This window comes from Borostomias antarcticus, assembly GCF_949987555.1.
Source record: "Borostomias antarcticus genome assembly, chromosome: 19".
Classification (NCBI taxonomy): Eukaryota; Metazoa; Chordata; class Actinopteri; order Stomiiformes; family Stomiidae; genus Borostomias; species Borostomias antarcticus.
In genome coordinates, this window is record NC_140252.1 from 16201065 (window position 1) to 16221550 (window position 20486).

Below are 20486 nucleotides of genomic sequence, written 5' to 3' on the forward strand. Positions count from 1 at the left end.
GAGTCCGGAGAAGGGATGTTTCAAAGCTGACAGTGGAACTTAATTAATACGTAGAATTTATTGATCAAAGCACTGCAGGGAAATCATCTCACATCTTCAGCCATTTCACATGATGGGGGGGTTCATAAATAAGACGCCGTAAACATCTCAAATATGTGCCAGATGAAACGCAAGACAATAAACGTGATGTAATATGTGGCAGAGCATCTGTATCAATCGTATCAAAGTGAAATAGTCGGCTTGACACTTCCTTGCGTCACGGGACTGTTTTATGTAGACCTGGCGATGAATACATAACAGAAACAAGGTCAAAAAAGAAGACAGAGTGGCTGAATTAAAAAGTAGACTTGACGAACTGACTTTTCCCTATTTCAAAAAGGAGAATTAGATTTTTTTGTTTTGTTTGTTTGACAGCGGGGAGAGTTGGACTAATCCTCCACGCCTCGCCACTCTGATTACCCTCAAAAAAGAGATTGGACACAAACAATCAGAGACTGTTTTGACTTCAGAGAGAGCGGGAGGAAATACCAGGTATCTCCTTGAGATTCCGAGACAGCGTGAAGGAGTCTGTGTCGAATGGGACCTGTCTACAAGTGCTGACCGGGGATTCGCCGGTGAGACAGGTCCGCGCCATCCAGACTCTGGTTCTCATCCAAGCTTCCTGCAGCCTGTCAGCACTGTGCGGCCAACAAAGGCTCAACTCGTACGCGAGCGCCTTTACATCCTCTCAGGGAGGGAGAAAAAAAAAAAAAAAAACTTCCCGAAGAAGTTGGCTGGGAGCCTCTTGCCACCAATAAAGATCCGCACTTCACTCTGCCTTTTCTGGTGCGTCGCGGAAGCCGGGTGATTACGCTTCGACCGATTCCAGCTCCTTCAGTCACAGCGGCGGCGGAAAAAAAGAAAAAGAGAGACGCACAAAAGAGAACAAGGGGCGCTGTGTTTAGAAACAGCACGAAAAGGGGGATACCGTGAAGCGAGAGGCAACGCGGGCGGAGAGGATGTTTTCAAACTCCTCCAAAGAGGGGGATGAATGGGGGCCCCGCGCTGAGGCGCCGACGGACGCCTCCAGCGACGCTTCCTGCCCTCTCCGACGCTACGGTCTCGCCGCGGGGGGTGTAGGCGGGGGTCTACAGCTCTGAGTCACGCATTGTTCCATAGGTATCCACTACGTTGGCGGCAGTTGGGTCTGAAGAAATCTCGCTGGCGCCTTTGACGGAACCTAGATTGATATGTACGGCCGTTTCTCACTGCCTGCCATTGGGTACAACATACACTATCTACATCTGCTGCAGTATATCGAAGTACAGTTGATATACTGCCGGAGGATATATATATTGCATGTACAGTATACTCTGACACAAATGATCTGTTATGACAGATAATTCTAATAATCTCACCACACAGCTGAACTGTGTGGGCGTAGGGACAGAGGCATGGCAGAGACAGCGGAGTTAGTCTTGTGGAGTGAAGTCTTGTGGGAGTTGCCAGTCTGCTGTGTATGTTTTGAGATTGACTGCCTCATTTATAAAACAATCTCTCCGTTTTGCCCCCAGACGCGGGACCCAGCAGCAGGAGAGGAGCATGTGTAGCCCATAATTTGGTTTTTGCCTTTGTAGATTGTTGTTATGGTGACAAACACTGCAGATTTGTTCTTCTTTATTTTTAAGTGCATAGTTGTTGAGGCGATATGAAGAAGACTAAACTATTTTCCGCTCTCTCTAGTGCCAATAATAAAGTATGATGGAAGACCTTGGCCATAAATCAATGGCTAAACAGTGCGTTATTAGATGCAGTAGCCCTCTAAAGCTAGATACTGTACACATGGCTGCATGGTTAATAACGTATTCTTACATGTGCTGTAAGATCTCTCTCGGAATGGACCGGAAGGTACAGGTAACCCTGCTGGTGGGGAAGAGAGGAGAAGAGCACGGGGAAGGGAAATGGTATTGACTTTTCTCACAACCGACTGAAAAATATGTTCTTTGCCATAACTGTCCAGGTCAGCTGTGGCCTACTGGAAAAGTATGGTAGATATCAAGCTATCATGGTGAAGTATACACATTCTACAAAGTATGCTTGTGTGGAGCTCTGAAGCATACCGTCATGTACTTCAATCAGATGAGTGTGGCAGAAGAGGTGAAGATACAGTACATATGGGTTAGATATCAATCGTTATGCTCCCCTCAAGAGTATGAAATCTACAGTAACTTGGGACGAGATCGAGAGCAAGACACAGTCAGAACACAAATCAATGATAAACCAATGTACTGTTTGGGTTTCGTCAGGACTCCCTGCGTTCGTAAGAATACAATCACAATGAATCTTGATTCTGGTGATCAAATTGTCAGCTTGTCGGAATTTCAAACAGATGCTGGAAGGCTCAGTGCATGGCCAAAGAACCCCCTCTGAAATACAGAGAGAGAGAGAGAGAGAGAGAGAGAGAGATTACAATAGGGAGAGATTGAAAGAGAGAGAAAGTGAGTGGGGGAGAGTGAGAGAGAGAACAAGAGTGAGATGGAGTGAAAGAGAGTGTGAGAGAGTAAGAGGAAGAGAGATAGTGTGTGTGTGTGTGTGTGTGTGTGTGTGTGTGTGTGTGTGTGTGTGTGTGTGTGTGTGTGTGTGTGTGTGTGTGTGAGAGAGAGAGAGAGAGAGAGAGAGAGAGAGAGAGAGAGAGAGAGAGAGAGAGAGACCCCCCCCCCCCAACCCCCACAGGATTTATAGTGCATTGCCGCCCCAGGCTTAGACTTGTGATATTTCTGTTACTGTTCCATTAGAGCCAGAGGCCATTTGCATAGTACTCTGTATATAGGTCCAGCCTTCAGAGAGGCTGGGCTTTGTATGAGTGAGTCAGTCAGGGAGATAAAGATCATTTCTGGAGCCATTTCGGTGAGTGATTGCTCTATCTACATTACTGTGTTTCTCCTACCTTTTGGATTCCTCAAAAAGGGTACTGGATTTCCGCTAATTAAGCAAAGAAGAAGCTGCGTTGGCCTCCGCCATCTTTGAGCTGTATCATCTCTGCCAAAACCTCATTATCAACCACACATAGTGAACAATCCCTCAAATTGGCAACAAATAAATGCGTGTACCATCCCTAGTCTGCAGTGCTCGCTGATATGCTCAAATGGTCTTTTTCTTCCAAGCGACATTCAAGAGAATCTAATCACAAATCATTCAGCTGCCTTGGCCAGAATGCTCACCAGTCTTCATTCTCTCCTTCTGCTGCTGGCGCTGTCGTCTTGGTCCACAACCCCTGAGGAAAAGCTGAGATGCTGACAGCTACCGAACTGGATGATGATGATGGACTCTACAGAGCCCTCTGATCATGTGTGACGAGTCTGTCACAACAGGTGAACACACAGGACCAAAATGCCACCAAAACGGCTGAATCGACAAAAACAGGGGTTCTTTTCTGTAGGAAGACGTATGTTTGCCGTTTGAGAGGACTGCCTTTAAGATTATGAAATATTCCAGTGTTTCATGAGAGAGAACGTTCGAACTTGGAACATTTCAGCCCGGCTACAGTGTGTGCTGTAAGTAGCTCTTGACAGAATGGTCATTTTTTTACAGACAATCTTTAGGAGACTGCCAGCGACTTCCCTGTGGGCCCTTTCTCTGTCCGTTCTGCCAAGCAGTGGTGTTGCAACACTCTTACAGCCCTGGAAACAGACCTCCGGAGGGATGACTCAGTCATAAATCTACAGATTGATCGCTATTTTGCTGCAGTGGAGAGCCGGGGCATCTCTCTCTCTCTCTCTCTCTCTCTCTTTCTCTCTCTCTCTCTCTCTCCACACCCCCACCTCCACCCCCAACCACAGATCCTTAGTAACATCGGTCAGTGGACACCCGAGCTTTGTAGGATGTTGAGTGGTTCAACGCTGTGCACTACGGGGAGAGAGGAAAACAACGTCCAATTGGCCGACTGTTTCATTTCCAATACCATCTCTCTCTCTCTCTCTCTCTCTCTCTCTCTCTCTCTCATATGTTCTGGGTACCAGCCGCAGAACCAGGGGCCATCTTTCACCATTGACGAAGGAGTATTGACTGGGATGATAGTGTGTGTGTGTGTGTGTGTGTGTGTGTGTGTGTGTGTGTGTGTGTGTGTGTGTGTGTGTGTGTGTGTGTGTGTGTGTGTGTGCGTGTGTGTGTGTGTGTGTGTGTGTGAGCCTCACACCAAACAGCTGGATCACAGCTATCACCATCGATGATCTGGTTTATTAATCATGATCATTAACATTATTAGAGTCGCTGCTGCAAGTGTCAAGAGGAAAGCTAATCAATACATGTCTCAAATGGGATTGGGGGGGAAAAAAAAGATAAGGAAAGAAAAGGAGTGAAATAAAAGGAGTGAAATACTGTATCAAAGCCCTAGCGCATCTCCTCACATCGATCCTACAAGCAGCTAGCTGCAACATGTAAACACATTGTGTACACTATAGCTTTCGTAAGAAGATGCTGCTGGAGCAAAGATCAGGCTTTTCAAAGCTGCGGTCGATATCGGTAGCCTACAGGTTTCTTACCAGATGCAGGAAATGAAGCTCTGATTTGTGGATCTGTTCCTATAGCTTTGGAGTCTGTCTTTGTCTTGTCTTCGTATGTCACATAAGCTGTGTTCGGAATGGCTCCCTATTCACTATATAGTGCACTATTTTGGGGCGTCAGCCATTTTGTTTGTAGTGTTCGAATTCTCCACGGAATTTTCGTTCCCTATATAGTCCACTATTTATTACCCACAATTCACCTTGATTTGCAGGGAACAGTGCATGTACCCTACATTTTCTCCGTTCCCTAGGTAGTTCACTACATGGTGAACCCTATATAGGGAATAGGGAGTGAGGGAACGAGGGAGCGATTCCGAACACAGCTATAGAATCCATTAAAATGTAATGCACTGCGCTGGTGCAGGACAAGGAGGTAAACAGTTAAAAATGTGTGAGGTCCGCACACCTGACGAAGACCTTTGCAGGTCGAAACGTTGTGTGTTGTAAAATAAATTTTAACGGAGCGGTAGCTGTGTGCGGACCTCGCTATTTTGAATTGTTCCTATTACGTCGCCATACTCGTATGCTAAGAAATATAATGGTTGTGTTTCATGTTCTGTACATTTTGTTTATTGCTTATGTACATAAAATACTATGCTTTGCTGGGCTAGAAGCTGTGGATATTCTGTTGTTATACCGACTGCTGTACTGTACGTTGCCGTCGGCAGCACGAGATGTCGCATTTGTAGCGAGCGATCTCAGCGAGAGGAATGAACAACGCCGTTCTGTGTATTGAGCTGTATATTGTGTGCAGATCGAGCAACCGTTTAAGACGTTCACTTCCCTGTCGCGGAGTTCCCTCTTGAAGACACGCTTTCCACTCTTAAGGCAACCGAATGAACAGCCCGGCCTTTGGCCCTCGTCCTGCTCCCCGCCTCTTAGGGAGAGAGAAAGACCAACGACCTCTGACCTCGACCAACGCTGACAGTTTGCTGCCATTTTTAACATCTTTTAATATCAATTACTGAGTCAAGTGCCGGGGTGTAATTGAATCTGTGTGGTGCACGGACATCCCTTGTTAGGAATCACTGTCTTCTCCAATTAAGGTGGCTCCATTATTGGCCCAAACTGTAAGTCGGCCCATTTGGGTCAGGGAAGAATCCTCTCCTAACTGATGGATTAATCCTGACACCCCCCCACACACACACATACACACACACACACACACACACCGACTTAGAAGTCTGTTGTGTGAGGACTGTAAACGTAATGGACTGTCAGGACGCCCTTGGCTTTGTGCTTCCTGGAAGAGAGGGGGGGTGGGGGTGGGGGGGATTGGGTGGAAAAATGGCACACTATGAAATGTAGCAGGGCCTGGTGGAGCGAATACGGGACGAGGGGAGGATGGAGAGCCGCGGCCGCCGTTCGGAGATTTCTCTAATGGGGTCCGGGGCCTCGCTGGCGCGCGCTAGCTTTATTTACAGCTCCCCTCCATCACGGGTGACACAACCCAGGCTTAAAACCATTCCTAATAGCCGACGCTCCCGAGGGCGGGATTCCTCATTTCAGAGAGTTGCGGTTATTTCTGACAAGAAACACACAAGGCTCACTAGTCTTTGCGCTACGTAGACGGAGCGCCCTGATGATAGGTCAAAAGGAACTGCTGGCTACGCTAAAATACATCATAATGCCGTCTACAGTAATGTACGGTATGTCACCATCACTAGGCTGGGGTTTCGCGGAGGTATCGTTTATTTTTTTTAAACGTGTCAACGTCTGTTGTGTTGGAATAGATACTGATGTCCGGAGATCCTTGGCGCACGGGGGAGGGGGAGGTGAGAGCGGGTTGCCAGATTTGTCTCAATCAACGTCAGGAGATTTAGTGGGGAATCCACAACTGTCACAGGCGTCTGCTGAGGGGGATATCGGTGGGCAATTCCGTTAAAGAATGACAGCGAATGAATATTGATGGGATGTCGATTCTAGAGTCACGTGATCGGATTTGGGGTTAGAGAGACGCTAAGGACAGTTCAGTCAAACAGCAAAAGTCAATAAAAATCGGAGACAAAGGAAAAAACGTCTAACAATAGCAGCTACTGTCTCTTAACCTGATAATAACAAATGATGGCTATCGGATGACAAACGATAAACGCTGAGGCAAAAAAGAGTCCCCAGACAGCTGTATTTCTATCCAATGGAAAGAGTCCCCAGACAGTGTAGTATTTGTATCCAATGGACCAAACATCAATGTCAACAGATTTTCTCTATACCAGTATCACTTTGTTCATCTGTGTCTAGGGTATAAGCTTGGACATAACCACACCACACACAAAAAATGTGTTTCCAATGTTACACAATGTACTGTACACAATGTACAACCAACCAACAAACAAACAACATAACAACCAGGGCCATTTCCACGCGAGACTCATGAAGAAGGATACTGGTATGAAGAATAGAGAAGCTTCCACAGGCGCCTAGCAGGAAATACATTTCCCCCCTCCTAAACCGAGGCCGACGGAGAGGATGCTCCTCTGAAAGCCATGTGCTGCATTAAGCATAAACACATAATTGTTCTGTTCGGTCGACCGTTCCCTCAACATCAGCATTCTGACAAACACACAGGAAGGCAGGGGGGTGGGGGCGTGGGGGGGCGTGGGGGGGGTTGGGGACACAGAGGACGAAGGAAGAATAATTCAGTTCCAGGTAGCGTACACAGCTCCGCCAGGTTCACGTTCCTGAACGGGAGATAAGCAGCGATGTGCAGTTTATCCGCCACCGGCGTCCTGCTGGGCGTCGACGCGCTGACAAGGGCCATTCAAGCCGGAACAAGCGGGAGAGTTAGTGAAAACATCCGCCGATGATAATTGTGTCTTCACTGCTTGTTAATGAGAACGGGGTGCAGCGTGTTCACAGGGTGTGTGTGTGTGTGTGTGTGTGTGTGTTTGTGTGTGTGTGTGTGTGAGAGAGAGAGAGAGAAGGAGCGAGAGAGAGACAAGGGGAGAGACTGGGAAGATGACAACGGAGGAGAGACGACACGATGAAAACCAAAACATCTAGGAGTTGTTCCTCTTTGCCGGGGCTCCCTCCCAGCTACAAGATGACAATGGGCCCAGAAATAGACTGCATGCAGCTTGTAGGCAAATGTAGCAGATATGAACAAGGGTTGGTTTAAAATATGTTTAGAAAAAACATGAATAAACCATTTGACCTCAGAGTTATTAATGAATGAATCTGTGTGCTATTATGGATGGTACTGTATGCTCTTCTGTAGAAGCACAGAATTAACACAGTTGTCTTTACCCATCTGGCTATAAAAGGCTTCGGTTATCAGAGGGCACATTGTAAATCCCCCTCCGCAGACTGCAACTCGTGCAGCTAAGCCAGAGTCTGGCCCCCAGGGACCCCCGCTAGGGGCACCAAGTGTCCAACCGCCCCTACGGGGAGGGCATGTCTGATATGCACACAGCGGCAGGTGTTAAAACACAACAGTAGTTGTGATGGCAATCTGTGAGGATTGCTCATCATGTTTGCTCTGAGAACTCTTGTTTGCCTGCACTGGATCAATGAAGGATAAATGATCCTGTTCATTTAGTCAAATCCAAACATCTCACAAACAGCGATCCATATCTTCCACATCCTGCGTCACTTGTAATATCTTCCCCCCTCTCCTCGCTCCACCTCTAATATGTTCCCCTGCGCCCCCTCGTGAACGCCAGCATGCTGCCCCCCTACCGGTGCAGATTACCGCTGAGGAAGGTTCCAGAAGAGGCTGTCGGAAAGGAGAGAGGACCATCTGGCCCGCGGCATGCTGGGAGTCACTGTACGTTTCTCAGTTCTGACACAGTCATACCCCTCATTCTACTGCTACAGGGCTGAATGTTTGTTTTACTGTACGGCATGGTTATGTTGTTGAAACCCTCGAAGGAGATCCTAGAAGGAGTCAGGTGGAGAGCCCTTCCCTCCGTGTAATATTATTTTGAGCACCTGTGCTGTTGTGTGAATCAAAAAGGTGCCCAGTTTTATTCTTGCCAAGTGCTCAGACCACCAGGAGTACAGTGTGAGGGCCCGATAGAAAAAAGACACTTTCAGATGACCTAGGCAGTATCCTTTACCATTTACTTCAGAGAGAAAGGGAAAAAGGTGAGAGACTGAGATCCATCAAACAACAGCTGAAACCATCGAACAAATAGCCTCCCGAAGGCTGTCAGACTCCCCAAGATAAACACCAGATGGACAAAAGAGTCAAGCAAGAAGAAGCCATTCTACCACTGCAGCCTCGTTGTAAAGTGGGTCTGAGCCTGGAAGAGCCGGCGGATCAATGTGTTTGTCCATCACCTTGCGGTGGTGTGAATGAGTCAGACCAGTGTCATGGTGGGGGAGCGTTGGGTTGACACATCAGGGAAGAGGAAGAGCTGTGTGGGCGTTCACTTTGCTATAGACAGGTTTTTTTGTTTTGTTTTTTAACTCTTTTAGCTGCACTATCACTGTGAAGGAGTTATGGTCATCATAATCTATAATTAATTGCCAATGTTTTTCTATGGTGCAAATGTACTTCTTTTTTGTGTATGATTTTCTTTTTGTTTCATTAAACACAAAACATGATGTCTTATCACCCACACAAGAGATTTTCATAATAACATACATAATTGCATACGTAAGTCCTACATATCTACATTTCCAAATAATACCCCATACTCATTAACACCTTAACAACAATACCTTTTCACACCTCTTTTTCACACCTATTTCCCCTCTTTCATGAACTCCACTAAAAAACAAACTAAAAACAAGCTAAAAAACCAAATTAAAAAACAACAAAAGCCGCCTCCTACACATTGAACAACTGTGCCTATGAATATCCCTTAGTTACTGTAACTATGAGTGTCCCTGGTTATATTCCAACACAAGGCTGTTATCCCCAGATAAGAGCTTTTCAAGATTTCTGCAGGATTAGATCTTATCATGTTATCATATTTTATATTGATACCTAATTGTACTGTACTCAGCAGTCCAAATAAATGTAGGTCAAAGTTCTGATTAATATAGCTTCTAAGTTGCATGTATTTAAAAAATAATTTACAAAAATCCACATTAGTCAAAGTGTATTTACTTTGGAAGTCTGTCCCAGGCATAATTGTACTACCTTCTATCAAACCATATAAAGTCTCTATTCCCCTTGTTCTCCAAGTAGACCAATTATTGTTGAATTGTACAGAGCTACAGTATCCAATGATTATTCCACAAGATAGTGTGCTTTTTAGAACTGATACTGATCCATCCAATACCCTTTGGTGTATCTATGGTGCCTACTGTACGTGCAGCTGATACCTACTAATGCATACAGTACAGTATCTTTGTGCAATGATTCTTTGAGAGCTGTATGCTGCATATTGTATAAAGGACTTCATCGCTGGTATGGAAAAGAACAGCTTGCTAGAATTAATTAACTTAATTGTTATAGTTCAAACTGGTGCGTAAAAGTCAAATGAAAGGCATGTCATTATACAGTAAGACTATTCACTGATGGACACGAAGCTCTGGAGTTATTTGGTGGATAATTGACATGACTTTGCAGATGTATGCTCGCGCCATTGTTAGAACTCACTGGCATTGCTAACAGTCTGAACATTAATAAAAACCTCCTTTTCAATTATGGCTGAATGGACTGGCGAAGTGTTTGGATGAGTCTACAGCACCTGACCTTGGACGAGCAGAAAAACGAGGCTAAACATGTTAAACGTCAGCAGGGCCCTTTAAAATTCCGACAAGCCTTTCACTTGCGTCACCGCTATTGATTTGAGGTGAGGGCGTTCCAGCTACTTTCTCGCAGTGTCTTAAGAGCGTTCGACCATCAGAGAGTTGTGGGAGTGGACCTCCAGCGGAGAGTGTGAAGGATAAACACAGTTCTGAAATGGCGACAGACAAGTTTCACTTACCGGAACCTCTCTTGGCCACAACTTTCAAACATCGGACGACGGTGGCATACAGCAAGATCTGAAGTGGGATGGGAGTTTTCATTTTTTCACCAGTCTGACTGTCCTAAAGATCAGGAGAGAGAGAAAGGGGTTAGATTCTAAACAACAGCAGGCGTGGTGGCCGGTTCACACCATATTCAGTATTTCGGTATCCGGAACTAAGGTGACAGTAGTTAACCCTGGTCATCTTGAAGAGGCCTGGCTGAGAAGAGGACGGTTTCCTGTGCCTCTCGTTAGGGCTGTCACCGTCATACACCTGAACGTTATAGAACTTGAAGGAAGCACCTGTGGCACAGTAGGTAATAGACCAACAGCCAGGCCTGATAATCCAGCCAATTAACAGCATGTTGATTTCTCCCTGACCCCTTCCAGCCCTCAACATAATCATTGTATCCATTCTAGTCCGGATTCCTCTGAGGTGCAGCCGTTGCTTTGTGTTGAAAAGAAACAGCTAAATAGAGCTGTCACAGGGCTGCCAATAACAGGCCGCCGTGGCCCCCCTGATTGCCACGGCTGTCATCCCGAAGGACATGCCCGGGCTTCAGCGTTTCGAAACTTTCACATTGACATTTGAATCCTGACAAAGATTCTATAGAGAGGAGAGGAGAGCAGAGGGGAGCAGAGGAGAGGGGAGGAGAGGAGAGGAGAGGGGGAACCCCTATGTTAAGCCACAATGCGCCCCGGTGAGGCCCTGGCTGTGGTGGCTGTGAATAGGCCCGTAGCCAAGGATGACGGCAGCGCGGCGGTCCCGCTGTGAAAGGGCCATTGTGGCAGCCCTCGCTAACCGTACTCCCAACTGTCGCCCCTCACACTGGAGCGTCACGCCTACACCTCTGCTCAGAAGTCTTATTTTAGTTAGACCACCCCCGCGCTCTCTCCCTCTCTCTCCCTCTCTCTCTCTTGCCGCACACAACATTTGCACAAAAGCCGCCGTCGACGCGGTTCCCTCCTTTCCCCAAACTACAGCACAAATGAGCTGGGTCTTTTTAGCTGAGGATAGGTAGTCACCCTCCAGGGGTAATGATGGTACAGTAGGCTGTAGGCACCAAGGCAAAAAATTATAATACCCTATCACCATGCAGAGGCTGAGGAAACATCATGTCCTTGTGTGATATGAGCTCGTTCCCTCAGTCGATACATCAGAAATAAAATGTGGGATTATGGCCCTATAGGTCTGCGTTACATTGACCAGTTAACAAGTGATCTCCCGTCCAAATTCACAGCAGACCGATCGTAGTTCAGAGTAAATGGGAGTCTGAATAAGTAGGGATTACACATTTGAAAGAATTCAAAATATGATGAATATGTCACATTGTTGGAGCCGCTAGCTATGCCTGTGTGCAGTCTGCTTTGAATGGATTATGCAAGGCAGGCATTGTAGAGTTGTTTCCAAGGACACCCAGCTTTCCTCCTTCCCCCCTCTCTCTCCCTCTCTCCCTCTCTCTCTCTCTCTCTGTCTCTCTCTCTCTCTGTCTCTCTCTCGAACTGAAAACAGCATAACACTGTGGCATAGGAGTGTATAGGAATGTGGGGATGTTGTATACGTATGAACAAATACACTTGTTTTTTGCTCAATATTTCTTTGGTGTGGCTGTGTGCTTAAAGTCAACAATATTGTACAACATGCAAAATGGAATAAGGGATTTTATTAATTCCGTCACTGGAGACTTACAACAGATGGGGGTGTAAACCGCACCTGTCCACCATGCTGATGCACTCACAGGACAAAGAGTGTCTGCGCCGCCCTCAATAATCACGTACAGTACCTCGCCCTGCTCCACTCCAGAGTCCTCTCAGTCTCTCAGTCTCTCAGTACAGTACGCGAAGAAGTGAGCATCCCAGGTGAACAGGGCCTCTTCGTAGGGGGATTATAGCCTGAAGAGGCGGCCAGGGCCTCACCTTGTTTTCCTTCATCACTTCCTCTTTCTCTCCACCAGGCTTTTTACTCCATCTGATTCAACCAATTTAAATTACCTTCTTGAAGGTTCAGACAGAGACTCGGGTAGAGAGAGAGGGAGATGGAGAGAGAGGGAGAGAGAGAGAGAAGGAGAGAGAGACTCGGGTAGAGAGAGAGGGAGATGGAGAGAGAGAGAGAGAGAAGGAGAGAGAGACTCGGGTAGAGAGAGAGGGAGAGAGAGGGAGAGAGAGAGAGAAGGACAGAGAGACTCAGAGAGAGAGAGGGAGAGGGAGAGGGAGAGAGAGGGAGGGAGAGGGAGAGAGAGAGAGAGAGAAGGAGGCACTTTCCGACGATCACTGACGGCCTTGGAGGAGTGTAAGGCGTAGGGAATTAGTGTGTCTTCGGCTCTCCTCTTCAACACCTCGACCATAGCGCCCCCCAACCCCCCCCAACCCCCGCCCCCCGACCCCTGTGCCTGCCGCCTTCGCGAGTTATTAACACTTTGATTTGTGACGAGCCGTCGCGCGCCCTTGGACCTTCAGCCGGCACACACACACACACACACACACACGCTTATCCCTCTTCGCTGGCTGTTCTATTCCACATGATCAAGTAGCCCCCCTATCTCTTATGTCACCAGCATACTCAGGCGCTGGGAAAGAGACGACAATGCGATGAATTTCTCCGAGTCCTTGGGAAAAAAAACGTGCGAAAGTGAGAAGCGCCCCTAAAGAATCACAGAGAACGTCGTGTCTTTGGGAGACGGTGCGAACGAGCAGCTGCGACGCGCACGTCGGTCGCCGCGTGGCCTACGGTATCCCATGACACGGTTCTAAAGCCGGGCGCCGTGTTTTCAATTTTCCGTCCGCCGCCCTACGGCGCTGGCGCTCCGCGGAGGTGAGCGCTACGGCACGCCGGTGACGCATTCCGGGGACTCATTGGTATTCACTGTAGATCTAGCAGCCGGTAACAGCCAGTAGGCATGAGTCTCCTAGCCATTCAGAGGACAATGTTAATAAGCAGCAGGGCCACCGCACCCTGCTAACGTTACCTGCTTCCATTCTCCCAGAACAGCTCCCTCAGCTTATTTAGATTAATCACCGTGGCGCCGGGTCCTGGGACACACTTAAGTGAGCCGAGACTCAAAATGGCCGCGAAGACACGACTTCCCTCACGCTCCGGGAGAGGGTGCGGGATGTGGGCCAAGGGTACGGCTGGAGCCGCATTGTTTAGGGAGCGTCGCTCTCGGACTGAGGAGTCGAGAAGGAACGTCGAGCCCCCATGTTGGACTTTTGTGAGTCATATAAGAGGGGGGGAAAGAACAATATTAAGAGTGAATCACAGTCTCGTTGTATTGTCCTCTATGTATTCACACACACATTTTGAAACACACGCACACACACACAAACACACACACACACACACACATGCACACACACGCACACACACACAAACACTGGTCTTTCTCTATTGCCCTGTGCACAACAGACCCAATTCAATCAAACCGGTTGTTATTCACTTTTGAAAGAACTCATGGGAGCAATCACTCCAGCAACACCACCTCAAAACTCTTTCTGCTATATCTGAAATCAAGCTTTGTATCCACCCTACCTCTCCCTTTTCTTCCACTTTATCCATAGTGGTGGGCTTTCTTCTTCATTCACTCAACTGCTTTGTTTTGTACAAAGCCAACATGTAAACGAACAACTTTCCTCTCACACTCACAATCACGCCCTCACTGCCAATGGATTGTGTAGCGTTTTTACAGTATGCATGTAGTGAGGCTGCCAGAGCAACAAGCCCACTATTCTCATTGCTCCATTAGTCATCCCCACAGTTATGACGCGAGAACAAGTGAGCCTAGTCCACAATGTCTCCATTAGCCCACGGGTGTCCCCTCCGGGGGGAGTTAATGGATCTTCTGCCTGACAAGCAAAGGTCAGCGTGCGGACGAGAGATGATAATTGTGGACTCCGAGCCAGACGGTTCATAGACCGACTGAGCCCACGCAACGGCGAACGAAGCACTCGAGATAACGCCGCTTCCGAGGACAGGTGGAGGCCGAACGGGCGAGGCCTGGGAGACCGATAGTCGGTAATCTGGCGAGAGAGCGACGCGCGGTCTTCGCCGACGTATGACGCAGGAACAGATTTGCCTGGTCACAGGCGAGAGGGTGGTTAAAAGCTGGATGAAAGCGAGAAGATTGTGATGGCGGCTAATACCGAAACACAGTAACATGAACAGGGGTTTATGCTCAGTACCTCGAGGCCCCCCAGCCCCAGTGAGAGCTGCTGTCGGGGATCATGTCACTCTTTGAGTGTCTTACAAAGTAATGCAAACGTCATCCTCAACTGTGTTTTTGCTTCCCTCTGGAAAATGAGTGTCAGGGTTCAAATATATGTACCTCCTCCACCACCCTCCCCGCCACACACACACACACACACACACACACCACACACACAACACCTTTTCTGTGAAGTGCACTGTATTGCCTGTATGAAATGCGCTATGCGGATGAGGTTTTGATTGATTGCGTGATTCATTGTTACTAATCATTCTGCTCATTAGCCTCCCTCACGACGTCTGAATGGAGACTTTACCTCCGCCGCTGTTTCCCATCCTGCTGCTGTACATTACATGTCAAAGATGACAGCGCAGCCAAGCCCCTCTCCAGAGGACAGGTTAGATTAGATATCAGATTTTCACTTTGCCGCGTGATTGAGATGACTAGACCTCATTCTGAGAGACAGCAGCCATCGCACAAGACTAATTTGAAATCCAATTCGGCGAAGATTAGGCTTCTGCTACAACGTTCCCCTCCCTTCCCTTATCAACAACCTCCCCACGGCTAGCTCCCTATCGCCGTGGCTCGATAAACCTGAGAAATGCACGGGACTGCGGCGCAGGAATTCACCCCGAGGATCTCTGACCCGCCCGGTGACACGTTCGGTATCCTCGCCACGGACTGGGGTACGGCTCGAAACTAATGATGGACGCTTATTGGTTATTCAGCACAGCGGGCGTTGAGGGGACAGGCCATCGGCCCAGTTCAGACCTCATCACAGAGGGGGGAGGGGGGGGGGGGCAGGAGAGAGAAAGGCGAGGTGAGAGGGGAGGAGGGGAGGAGTTACTGGGGAGACAAAAGAGGAGAGAGTCAGCGCCACTCAGGACCCTCTTATACCAACCACGCGTTTAATAAAAGATACGCTATCCGTCCCGGAACCTGGCCAAACACACAGCCCGCTATTCAAATTCCACGGCTAAATTATTAAAGCAATACTGGAGCCATTACACTGTCCTTGTTGAGCGCGGCTCCGCTTAAACCATAGTGCTAAAACTGACAGAGGCGGCCATGGCTTGGAGGGAATTGCAGAAATTCCACTGACTAATCAAATCCCCAACCGACAACACGAGTCCACCCTGAAACACCATCCCCAAAAAAACACCCCTTGTAGTTCTTATCTCATGGGACTCAAAAAACCTTGGGTTTGTGGGTTGGGCTTGAAAACACTGCCCGCCGTAATAGGAAATCATAAAAGCATGAAATGCATGTTGACAGTTCAACTAGGCACTTTATAGACCTCAAGTCTTGTGAGGAAACTTATGTTGTGTTCACGACAATTTGGGACTCAGGAATTTCCGACCTCCAACTTGTAAAAAACGAATTGAACGCTCGTCCAACTCGGGATAACAAGTCGGGAACTCGGGTATAATTTTTGAGGCCCAAGTTGACGTCACAACATGGCGGCATGTAACGTTGACGGTAAGAATGTAATTATTATAAAGCGTTTGTTGACGTTTTAACATGTAATTTGATGTGTAATTGTGCAACATATGTTTGTATTCTTTATATGTCTCTCTGATTATAGCAATGTGTGGACTAACAGCTATTTTACCGGCGAAATTAGCTAGCCAGCTGTTTTGCTAGCTAATGTTAGCTAACGTAAATAGCCTTCTAGCATACAGTAATAGAAGTCTAGCCTTCTAGCATCCATTCTTTTTTCTCCCGAGTTAAAATCATCATGAATGCAATGCCGTCGGGGGTCGGGATTCCCAACTTTGGAATTCGCGAGTTTCGAGTTGTCTTGAACGCACCATTAGCCACGACCCCCATTCAGTCCTGTGAGGTGAGAGCCTCCTCCTCCTCCACCTCAAACAACAGGGCGGCGCCGGTCCCCGGTCAGGGCCGATGCGGTCGGGAGATGCCCCTGGCCCGGACTCCCGGAGCCGGCTGAACAAACAGGAGGGGCTCCGGCAGCCAGGTGAGGAGGGCTGAGCCCAGGGAGGAAGTGTGATTTATACCCGGCTCGGTCCCAGACCCGGTACAGCGCTCTATCATCCATCAACGGGAAGTGAAATCTCTGGAACTGAAACATATCAACCGCTGAACCGTGAAACAGACTCTTACCCCCGCCTGATATTCCAAACGACATGCACACACACGGAGATTGCATTGTGTGCATGAGATAGCTGGGAGCGCTTAAGGCTGGCGAGTGCCAGCTACAGTACATGAACGGGAGCCAGGGTTTGAGATTAAACCGATGTCTTTGACTAATGTCACCCCCCTCCCTCCCCCAACAAATAGTGCTGTGGTGTGAAACGTGCATCTGAAATATATAGGGGTGAAACTACCGCGGTGTGCAGGCCAGCTTCTCATTATAACGTTAAGTAATGCCCGAGAAAATATCCAAAGTAATGTCCAGCTGCGGCACCGCATGTCTGGGAGTCCCACCGGGCTCCACGACTCGATTGGATCCCTTTCTGGCACACATACTGATTGGGTGACTGGATGTTGGGTGAAAGGGTTTCTTGGATCATATCCTGCAATCTGACGCAGCCCTTGCCGGGCGAGGTATTATGTTTGATGGGGGTATAAAGCAGGGGACAGCTGTATACAGCGTGCGGACATTACCTTTCTTTAACGGGAGTCCCACTAACCTGCTCCTGTCACATCAACGTTCCGCCGGCCGAATTGCTCGGCTGCAACAATTACATCACAAAAAAAAGCCCCAAGGGACGGACCTTCCACAGTCCATGCATAATGCAACCTCATTGGCCATTTGATTGAAAAGACAGAGGGGGAGCGAAACCCACAATGAGAACCATTGGCTGTGGAAAGGCCAGCCCAAAACAAGACTAATGTTTCTGCTAAGAGAGCCTCGGGGGGAACATTCCGGAAGCGCGAGAAAAAAAAAGAAAAGAAAAAAATCACGGTACCAAACCTCTGTGGATGTACTGTCGATGGCCAGAGCTCTGAAATTCAAATAGAATTGGCTGGTTCAGAGCACACACACCCTCGACCCCCCCCCCCGTGTCCCATTCCCAATCAGCAGGACGCCCTTAACTTTCTGCCCCTGATCGGGGGTGCTGCCGCCATGCGCTACCGGCGGCAGGCTGGGCAATCACAAATACACTGCATGGGGGAGGTGGTGGCGTACTGTAGCTAGTTACCATAGAGAGCACAACAGCGCCATACACACACACAAACACACACACACACAACAGAGCGGGACTTTAAAACCTACATCTCCATGCTGGGCAGCCAGGATTCAATATTGGAGGACAAGGAGTGTCGAGTCCCCAGACCCTTTCATAAAGTGGCCCATAAATCAGCGTCTGTTGAGAGCCGGTCTCTTTGGGTCTGAGTTGCAAAGGCGTATTAGGATTGGAGGGCCGTGCTGTCGCAAAAACAACAACAAAAAAACAAAGTCAAGCAACTGGCACGGCACCCTGAGATGATCGTGTGTCGAGCCAAACAATCAGACATCGTCAAGAGAACAGCGTGACGGATACAGGAAATTACTCAGCCTGATCAAGGGAAGCAGGACAAAATGGACTCCGCTCCTGTTGTGCGGCTGTGCGGTGATGTTGTCATTTTTCACATTTTAGTCCAATTTCAATAACGATTAGCATGTAATTATAATTACAGGACCTCGAGGGGTCTTTAATCATCACACGGCAAATGACGCACATATTTAAACATGCGAGCAGTGACACATCACACGACACACACATGCGACTTTGTCCTCTGCAGGTTCCCATCCAAGCTGTCCTCGTCCAGGGGCAGCCAGGAGCAGGAGCAGTGGGCAGCCTCGTCAGTGGCGCCCGGGGACCAGTCCAAGTCCTGGTCTTTTTGCATGTTTTTCGTATTGTGTTCTTGGGAGGAAACACGGGGAGAGGTGAAAGGCCTGGGAAATACCCCAGCTGGCTGAGTACATGACAACCCTGGGGAGAAAATCCCCAGTGCCCTAGTGGGAATCGAATCCAGGACCTTCTTGCTGTGGGGCGACCGCGACAGTGCTAAGCACTGTACTGCGCCATCATACCGCGTGCAATATCACAACATCAACATCAGAAGCAACTAACAAAACCTGTCTTCAATTATGTATTTTAACTTTTAGAACAGAAGGTACTCTATTGTGTGAGTCTCTGTTAAACACAGACCTTATGTCCGGCATTTTAGCAAATCCCATTCCTTTTCCCATAAGGATTTTGGACTACATCCCACAATGGCGGAAAGGCTCACTTTTCTGCCTACAAAGTTACATCAGACCTTACCACTCTATTTAAATAACCTAACCCATGTCAATTTCCCCCTGGGGGGATCAATAAAGTATCTATCTATCTATCTATCTATCTATCTATCTATCTATCTATCTATCTATCTATCTGTCTGTCTGTCTGTCTGTCTGTCTGTCTGTCTGTCTGTCTGTCTGTCTATCTATCTATCTATCTATCTATCTATCTATCTATCTATCTAATCCCTTGTCTTTGACCACCCAATCAAAAAAGGTTGTTATTTTTTAGACAAGAAGAAAAAAAGACCGCCCAGTTGTTTTTCTCTCTCTTCCTCTGGAGCCTTAGTCATGAATAACACAGTGACACATTCACTAGGATACAAGAAAGGAAAAGCCAACAGGGTCTTAACTACAGGGTCGCCTCATTCCTTTTTTTTGTTCAGGCACATGAAAAATAGCACAGAACATAGGAGTATCGTTTCTAATTTCTGATTGGGTGGGCAGCCTAAAGCCCGCCTCCAAAGGCACCCAATGCCCAGTGCCCTCCCCGTCTTCTCGTATGTTCAGGCACAAACACAGAGCCGTGAAGCAGAGCCGCCGGGAGCTCAAGGTCTGACTCGGACTCAATTTACTTAATCCATGTATGTATTGTTTGTTTTTTTAAGCCCATATGCAAGCCTCTAGCGATGCTGCTGCTACCGCATCATAAGCTCTGGCTAACTTTAGCTACTGTTCCTTCCACAGGCGCTGCTCCAAAGCAGTCCCCTCTCTCAGCTGAATCAGCCGCACCTCATGAGGTTAGCGACTTGAATGCGGATGCACCATCCCAACCAATATTAGCTAGCTACCCAAAGCGTGCATTCGGTGCTCCCCTGTGTACATGCACAGCACCACTTACTTCACCGCCTGGGTGTGATTTTTTTTTTAGGCTACTAGTCCATGAGGCTAGATTTGCCGCTTGAATGACACAGGGACGACACAAAAAAAAGTGCAACTCCATCCTCCGCCCGCATGACCGAAACCCCGCCCACCTATTATCTCAACCAGCCAATCCTAATACAGCAGGCCCTGGATTACACTAATAACCACAGAGGTCCCAGGATTGATGCAGGTATAGTGGGTGTGGCTACAGAGGGAAAGTGTGATTAACGAGTACAGCATGATCACATCCTCTTTCCATAATTGATCACAATCCATGTGAGATACAGTAGTAGCGGGCGACGCTGAAGAGGCCGACCTTTACTGCAGTGATCTGGATGGGATGCTTTAAACCCAGCAGTCGCCACAGCTCTGGGACGGTCCTGCTTTTACAAGTTGACAGATTGTGGGGAAAGCTGTATCGCCATGGTTCAGTGCGGCATGTGACAACAAAACCTTCATGAATGAATAAGCAGAGGTCAGACAAAGAGAGAGAGGGGGGGGGGGGTAGAAGAAAAATAGCCCATTTAGCGTTTTTAACCGAGAGCTTTACCGTGCGAGTGTGGCGCCGAGGAACAAACCGCAGACCACGTCACCCAGGACCATCCGATATATCAAGACACCCGACGGAATGCGTGGTTTGGTGGTCGGATGACTAAACGGTGACGTGGCTCCTGGAGGTGTGCCGGATATA

General features: G+C 48.0%; 1 protein-coding gene across 1 annotated transcript in view; it reads right to left on the reverse strand.

The window, feature by feature from the left end:
* Window positions 1-10502, reverse strand: part of LOC311321361 (interleukin-1 receptor accessory protein-like 1) — a gene marked incomplete at both ends in the record, with an annotated part of 171107 nt that extends 160605 nt beyond the window's left edge. The window contains one exon of the mRNA XM_084453329.1: window positions 10421-10502. Coding sequence (XP_084309455.1) covers window positions 10421-10502 — 82 coding nt within the window. The remainder of the gene's footprint in view (window positions 1-10420) is intronic.
* Window positions 10503-20486: the final 9984 nt, after the last annotated feature.